This window comes from Apaloderma vittatum, unplaced genomic scaffold (genome assembly GCF_000703405.1).
Source record: "Apaloderma vittatum isolate BGI_N311 unplaced genomic scaffold, ASM70340v1 scaffold15651, whole genome shotgun sequence".
NCBI lineage: Eukaryota > Metazoa > Chordata > Aves > Trogoniformes > Trogonidae > Apaloderma > Apaloderma vittatum.
In genome coordinates this window covers 366-8,607 of record NW_009697483.1, presented here as the reverse complement: position 1 = coordinate 8,607, position 8,242 = coordinate 366, and the positions used below count along the sequence as shown (strand labels likewise).

General features: G+C 45.8%; 1 protein-coding gene across 1 annotated transcript in view; it reads right to left on the bottom strand.

The window, feature by feature from the left end:
- Positions 1-4,454: 4,454 nt before the first annotated feature.
- The window catches only part of RPLP2 (ribosomal protein, large, P2), a 4,015-nt gene continuing 227 nt past the window's right edge, over positions 4,455-8,242 (bottom strand). The window contains exons 2-4 of the mRNA XM_009877654.1: positions 6,535-6,583; positions 4,991-5,089; positions 4,455-4,577 (exon numbers count right to left, since the gene is read on the bottom strand). Of these exons, the coding sequence (XP_009875956.1) occupies positions 4,501-4,577; positions 4,991-5,089; positions 6,535-6,583 (225 nt within the window). The 3' untranslated portion in view covers positions 4,455-4,500. The remainder of the gene's footprint in view (positions 4,578-4,990; positions 5,090-6,534; positions 6,584-8,242) is intronic.

Sequence of the window (8,242 nt, the reverse complement as noted above, 5' to 3'; positions counted from 1 at the left end):
CTTTGGGCGGGAAGCGCCCGGCTCCTCCTTCTAACCCTTCCTCCCGTGAACCCTCCCTTCTCCCCAGCCGGTTCCCCCGGGCATCCCTTGGGTGGCAGAGGCTAAGCCTTGTTTGTTTGGTTTTTTTTTTAAGGGAGATGGGCAAGGAACAGGGGAGGAAAGGGGAGAAGCTGTGCGGAGGGAGGCAAGGCCGGGGAGAAAGGCAACCTCTGTCCATAAACAGCAATTTCTGCCTCTCAACTCAACAGAAAACGTGTGGTTGCTTCTATTTGCTAACCTTCTCGCGACTGTTGTCTCTAGGTGCCTCTAAACCCACCCAAAGGCTTGCCTTAGGTCAGGGCAGCTGGGGGTTTCCGCAGAGCCTCGGCACAGAGGGTATCAGGAGATGAAAATGGGTTTCGGAAGCTGGGAAGATCGCCTTGTGACAAACAATACGGACAAAACAACCAGTTAAGCATGAAAACTTGCAGGGACATCAAAAGGATCAGCAGGGTGAGGGGAGAAGCTGCTCAGCTCCAAGGAAGCAAGAGCAGCAGGAGGGAGGTTTGGAGGAGGGGAAGAAAAACCCTAAAATCATCTGTTTTGGTTGGTTTTACTAGAATCAACACAGGGCAAAAGCACATCCTACCAAAGTTAGGAAGAAAAAAACAAACTGCTCAATTCATCTTGGCATAAACCTATTTGCATTCGTTTCCTTATAACTGGTCAGAAGTTTCTCGTTTGGGACGCCGTTATACCTGTTTTTAACAGGTCTCAGGCTAAGCAAAGCGAGGCCTTCCTCCCCATGGGAATTTCAGCAGTCACTTTAGCAGAGGTCATCCAAGTAGCCCCTTTGCTGTTCCTTCCACTGCAAATGTCCTGCCAAAGGATACGAGGGAGCTGGGACCCTCCCCACAGAGGGGCCATCCAGGTTGGAAGAGCAGCCTTGCAATCAGCAGACTGAAGGAACCAAACTCAGCAGGTAACCCTTGTATAAACCCAGTATTTGGGCTCAAGTTAGGCCTCATACTCCAGCCTCTATGGACAGAGAGCTTTTTCATTAAATGTCTGAACTTTCATCAGATAGGCAGGAGCCCAACCTTGTCGTTCTTCCGAGTCCTGCCCTGGAGCCCACCACCTCACCTAGCTGCTAGGAACTACCCTTGACACACATTAGTTCCATCCTGGAGCACAGCAAGAATTAACTCCACTTATCTCAAGCTCTCTTATGCCCTATACACACACTTCTTTCTCTTTCTCTTTTACCTCTATTTGCTTTTGTGATTTCCTTCCTCTCTCGCATTGGATGAGGTTACGCGACCCTCGTCAGCCCTCATCTCCTTCACCTGAAGAGCTGGGCACTGGCACACCTGAGCCTTGACCCTCCTAAAGGCCCATAACACCAAGACACCATCATAGTGTTTCCATTCTGTGCTTACGGTGACACAGAAAAGTACTTCCATGTAGCCAAACCTCAAGAAAACGTTATGACTTGCGTTTTCCAGAACAGGGGTTGTGCTGCAGAAGAACTAGTCAATGGGCCGTGGCTTTAGCGGAAATCTGTGGCAAAACCAAATACTGAACCTTGGTTGCAGATACCTCCCTAACACTTCTAACCACAAGAACAGCTTCATCCTCGAGCTGACTCTGCTTCCTCTTTTTTTCAGCATTTCACAAACCTTAAGGTTCTGGAAAATAGAAACAACGATGCTGGGGTTAGTTTCACTTGATTTCTCAACAGCAATTCCATCCTGAACTGTTTACACCACCCTGCCCTGACCCTCAAGTTTCCCTGTTTGAGGAGGTTAACGCTGCCCTGTTGAAAGAGATTAAGGAAATAAACCGCGTGAGCAGTAATCTCTTGTGGAGCACTGCCTGGATACTGGCCCTAGCAGGCTGGGAAACAACTGATATTTTCTCTAAAAAATTTAGCCTCGCAGAACTAATCTTTTTCTCCTCCGTAAGAAAGCGCTGCCGTGATCCTGCAATAAGCCTGATCAGCAAGATTTATACAGTACGTATTGAACTCCTGCTAGGACACTGAAAGTTCACTTGTGCCCTGGTGTGTTGTGACACTGCTGAGACAGCTTCTCGTGCAATCTCACTCTGTTGCATTTGTTTTCTAGGCTAACGAATGGCAAGCAGTTAGTACACGTGAGAGAGTCATGTACACGCAGTCTATCTCTGTTTGTTTTTTCAGGTAAGACCTGGGAATTAATTTTGAAGGGACGCTGCGAGGCAGTCTGTTATGCTGTTGTCTTCAGCAGGTTATTTCAGTGCTGTTGTCCATAGTCAGCAAGACTGGTCATGAAGCCCAACCTGAGTGCTGTTAACATCGCTGGACTTCTGATGTCTTTTTCTTACCCGTGATTTTTGCATATAACATGATTCCACAGCACACACTTGGTAGTTGCTTCATAGCAGCATCTCCTGAGGCAACGGAGCAGTCCCCTTGTCCTGCCCTTCTTTTTTCTCTTCTCTTTCTAGCAGATATCTCGGCTCTATGTTAGTCAAACCATGTGAGCTCAGCAGGGCTGCCTGCTTGTAGCAGCTTGCAAAATTGGGCTTTAGTAGTAAGAGTGAAACCAGTTAATTTCAGTGGCCCCAGGGATCCATGGTTTATTTTTTCCAGTAGTGTCCAGGACGTTCTCTCTGCTTCCCAAGTAGTGAAGATGTCGCACCACTCTCCCTGCCCCATGGTGTGTGTAAGGGATGATTTTCACTCAGACCTGATGTGAGCTGGTGCAGCAGTTGTGTCCCGGCGAGGAAAGTGTGAAATCTTAGGGCAGGCCTGCCCCATCGCAAGGAACACCTACGGGGTGGTTATATAAAATATTCGGGCTCCCTGTGGCAGGGTAATGAGTGTTTTCAGTGCTTTCTCCAAAAGCTGCCCCCAGAAGGTTCTTCTCCAAAGAGCTTACCCAGTGAACCATCCCCTTTTTCAAAGCACATCAGGTGACCGGAGCTTTCATCAAAATGCTGCACTTTCAGGAAGGAATTTAAAGGTGTTAGGAGGACACGCAGCACAGGATCAGGTCCATAACTCAAGGTTTGACAAGAGAAAATAGAGAAAAACAGGGGGAAGAAAGAAGTTGGTCCTCCCCCTCATCACAGCAGCCAGCCCCACAGATTCCAGTCCCATACTTCAGGCCAGGGCACAGCAGAACTCACAGAGTATCTCGGTGCCACTGAAACAAATTCCTTGGTGCATGGGAAAACCTGCCAGAGCAGCGCAACAGGGCCGTCCCTTCCTGTGAAAACATTGACTTTGCTCTTGCTGCGCAGCCAAGCAAGGCAGTGGCATGAGCACGAGCAGTTTTTGTCACTACCACAAAGACCACGCTCCGAGTTAGGAGACAAAGTAGACAAAAGTACCATCACCTCCTACAACTCTTGCAGAAGCGCAGTGAGGGTTACTTACACCAGGGCCGTTTTGAGGTCCAAGGGTCTCAACTGCTCCCTCCCTTGGCTGCTCTAAAGGGCGTTTGTGCTCTGTACACCATGGGGAGATAAAATAGTTTTTCCTACTTGGACTTCACCCATCCCTCCTCTCAGAAGCACTTGCCACTTTGTCCAGTGACTCATAACCAACACAGCTGGATCACCTAGCGCTATTATTTTTTTTTCCAAAACAGTGTTAGAGGAATACAGACTGCTCCAGGACACCTAGTTTTGACACCACCTGCGGAGACATGGCATGGGAAGACCCAACATCTGTGCTGCTCGTACTCTACCTATTTATGGTGTCAGCCAAAGCCTCACCTGCCAGAACCATCTCCCAGCAAAACGTCCTCCTCCCAAACCGATACATTCTTCTGGGCACACCAAGAGATCAGTTTCAGTTCCCCCGAACCTGTCTCTCTCATAAAAGTTTCTTTTTGTTCAGATCAAGGCGATTCGTGACTGGATAGTTTAGCTACGCCCACAGCAGCCGCAGCACGAAGAGCACCTCTGCGTGAATCCGAGTCTCCCATGAAGAGCAGGACGCAGTGTATTTGTTGTTGTTAGAGATTCCACGTTAAGCACGCGGATGTAATGTGAAATCCAAGCGCTGTCAGCGTTTTATTGGTGTTGTCCCTAGATCTTGGGAATCTGACACAGCAACAGAATCGATGCTTTCAGCCATTTCCAAAAACTAGTTACCATAACTAGCTCTGAAATGACATTTCTAGACTAACTTGAATCTGTCCGTTCAATTTCGCTTGTTTTGGGATAGGTTGAAGAGCTGCTGAAAAATAAAGCCCTTTTATTGCTTAATAGATGAGGCGCCTTCCTGGGAAACAGCACTATCTAAACAAGCTGCCAGGTTTACATAAGCTCAGCCATTCCTTCAGTACTTTAAAGAGAGCTGAGTCACATTGCTCGTCATAAAATTCACGTACCTGTTTCAGACAGAGATAAACGTGAAAGCTTTGTCATAACAACAGCTGTCTCAATCCAATAGCATTTGTACGGTTCTAATAATGAACTCAAGAAACATTTAAAACAAAGACTTTTTAATATTTTTTCTATAACAAATAATTAATCAAATAGGCCGAATCCCATGTCATCATCAGATTCTTCAGACTCCTCCTTCTTCTCTTCTTTCTTCTCCTCAGCTGAAGAGAAAAAAAAAAGATCAAGCTGATGGTCAGTGTTTACACTTTTTTGCAACACAGATTTTTAAGATACACATTCTGGTGTTCTCAGCTTCTGAGTTATTGGTATTTCAGCCTCCACGGTTCATCTTATTCCCTTTCAACAGCCAAATAAAAAAAATGAGGGGGGACAGATGCTGCTACTGAAGGGATGTACTTTACTCAAAGTCCGTTGGATTCTCAGTTCTAAGCCAGACCAACCTTAAAGGGGACAAAGAGCAAGCGTTTCCGATTGCCCAAAGGCAAAGGAACTGTTCACTTTGCACTTCAGTCACAGAGTGAACGGCCAAAGCGGAAAAGCCTTGAAATTCGGTCTGGACTGCTCAGATTTTAATGGAGGTGCCCCGTGCCGACCCCTCGGCACCCGTACTCACCAGCAGCAGGGGCAGCCGCCGCAGCGGGGGCAGCCGAGCCCCCTCCCGCAGAGACTGCTACCGCTCCCCCGGCCGGCATGCTGGCCAGCTTCCCGTTACCTGCAGGGGTAGAAGAGGAGAAAAGTGTTTAAATACTCATCGCAAGCACAGAGGTAAGGTGAAAAGACTGAGAAATGAGAGCACGGGAAAAACCAAGACGGACCGAGCCTGTCACTAAGTATAAACTGTTCTGCGAAAAAATACTCCAGAGTTTAAGATTCACAAAGGCAAGAACCCTGACAAGACATTATGAAGTTTGCTTTTGTACACAAACTCCTGTTCGGTTTTTTTTTTAACAGTACAGAGAACTGTGAGGGCACAACCAGCTCACACTTACAGGACCAAAGGGAGCATGAGGAAAGATGTATTTACGGCAAAGAGTACAGTATTTCAAACAACTGCTCCAGCCCTCTGGGAGCCCTATTGCATCTCCTCTGAGATTAGCAAACCAACCGGTGATTTATGGTTCTCTGGCTGCTGCCTCTCACATGCCAGGGCCCCTCCATAGCATTCAGAGGTCACTACACGGAGCGTTCGCCCACATTCCAACTTCTGGGAATCAGTTTCTAAATAATTCTCTGTTACTTCAAGCTGTAATAAAGTAGCCAAGCAAACAAACATGTTTCATACGCATGTCATTATGTTCTAGGAAGCAATTTATTTAAAGCATTGCAAAAGGAGATAGCTTAAGTGCGTGGTAAGCACATGTATAATGGGTATCTGAGGTCTTCAAGCCACTGGAAATGTCCAGTCACCTCTCCCAAAGTCCTGGCAACATTTAAGCAAATATACGCCAAAGAATTCCCTTGCGCCTACTGCATTTGCAAAAAAATATAAATTCATTTATCAGAAACCTTTGCACTACCTCGGGCTCTGCTTTATTTCAGCCCTATGACCCAGTCAAATAATGTCAGAAGCTCCAGCTTCAGTAAGAGCAGAAGCTTCTACAGAAGTCAGCACCAAGAGCCCTAAGTTAGAGAAAAGGAACAGCGAGACTTGAGGAGCTCTAGAGAAGATGTGTACTGGAGAGGCTTGTGTTCATCGCAGAGGCCATAACTCTACTCTCAAAGTAAACTGACACTTTTCCTTTGGTTTTTTGTGGGTTTTTTTGGGGTTTTTTTGTGTGTTTTTTTAAATTTAACAGTCTCTTCTTCCTGCTTTTTATATTTGGTGCAAAGAAAGTATCTCCCGGAGAGCCTCCTCCTCCGACCAACGTGTCCAGAAAACTACGCCATGAGCAGACTGCCGGTAAGCTCATACATGCTTTGAAGTTTTCCAGTTTAATGTGGTCCACAAGCGAAACCCGGCAGGTACTGGCATTGACCAGCAGGGAATTAGAATGGACCCAGATTTCAGCCACTTCAGCTGAGATCCAGTGTGGAAGTCCTCACCCACAGAGCTAAATTCCTGAATCATCAGGGAGTTGGCAACAACTCTACACTCTCAGGTCGAAGTTACCAAAATAGTAGAGGCTGGTGTCTGTGACACTCAGAGGCTGTACTTACCCTGAGCAATGACATCCTCGATGTTTTTCCCATTCAGCTCACTGATAACCTGCGTAAATTAAGTTTAGAACATTAGTACGTCACAAAAGCGTGAGTATAAGCTACACTTAAACAAGCACCAATTCATCGGTGCAACGTCTCCATCCTGTTGCCTGTACAGCCCCAACATTCCTTATTTGTCAGTGAAAGAGGACATTGAAATGAAAGCTTCACATTTCTGCGAGAGCTTTTTCATGGAAAAAAAAAAAAGTTATGATAATAATGAATCCAAGGACCTTGCAGAAAGGATACGCAGAGCCAATTACAAAACCTCACCAATGGTCTGTCAGTCCCCGAGGGACCGTCACCGCACCCTGTTTAACACCCACTGGGTCCTGTTCCCAGCCTCACAGCTAAGCTGGCTGTTGCATCCTTGCCCTGGAACACAGAGTCCCCGGTTTCCATTTTCCTGCCATCATCGTTTAACCAGGATGAGGAAACCAAAATGCAAAATCAAAAATTGCTCAAGCAAGCAAACACTTTTTTAAAAAACAAAAAACAAACAAAAAAAAAAACCACGGACCCTACTGGTGAGTCCTTGCTACAGAGGGTCAGTGCTGAACACTGCTGAGCACCCAAGAGGTTTTAATCCAGAGCTTTTCAACAGGCACCTCTGCCACGCACAGAAACGCCCTGCCTGTCCGCGTGCTTTGTCCAGAAGGAAGGTGTTTGTAACACTTCACGAGATTTACGCTGACATAAGATACTGCCAGTGCAAACAGAAAATAATTAATTAAATCAACACCAAAAACAAATTGCAGAGAAGCTTTCTGGATATTGGAAGATCAGAGAAAACCGATTTATGAAGGTATTAAACAAATGTAAAGAAGCCAAAGCCCAGAGGCCTGGTGTTTGAACAGGAACATCTGTTTAAACCAGTTCAAGATTTAAACCAACATCCCAGACCGTAATAAGGATGCTGCCAGCTCAGTCGACCCACTATCTGGTTGGGCTTGTGGTAAAATACTGTCTCCAGCTGGGAAAATAACTTGCTTTTTCCTCCACCTTTCTGGAAAAAACATACATACAAGCATGGGGTAGGTGATACGACCGCTTTTTGGTGATCTCTTTTTTTAACAGAGCCATTATTTTTAAGTCCACACACCTGAAAGCCTATTATATCTCAAGAAACAGCCTAAGATAGTCTCTTCTTAAAAAGCCTGTTTTTCAATCCCTTCGTTTCATCATTACTTTCTAAAATGTTCCCACACGTTACCATTGAATATCTTCAATGTCCCTGTTACACTTCCCCTAGGTTCCTCGGTGAAGGAACAAATGTTCCTTTGCTATACACTAAATAAGAATTTATTACTGAGTATCAGACCTCCAGAAGCATTAGCTTTGAGTCAATGCTGACTAAAAAACGAAGTTAAAGATTAAGCACAAAAATTCTGTCAGAGTGCGACTTATTTTCAATAAATGCTTATCCGTTGCCACCAACCCAGTGGAAATTACTGGAGTGAACAACCAGAAATCAGCGACAGTTGACAGAGTTAAGTAAGAAATTCAGGCTCCTAAAAAAACGTTGTAAAAAACCAGTTCACAGCGGTTAAGCAGCGTTTAAGAAGTAACACACATAACCATCAGTGAAATGCTGAACTAGGTAAGGCCGGATTGACAGCAAAGAACGCTAAAGCCAAGGAAACGGCTCCGACGCCTGACGCTGCCC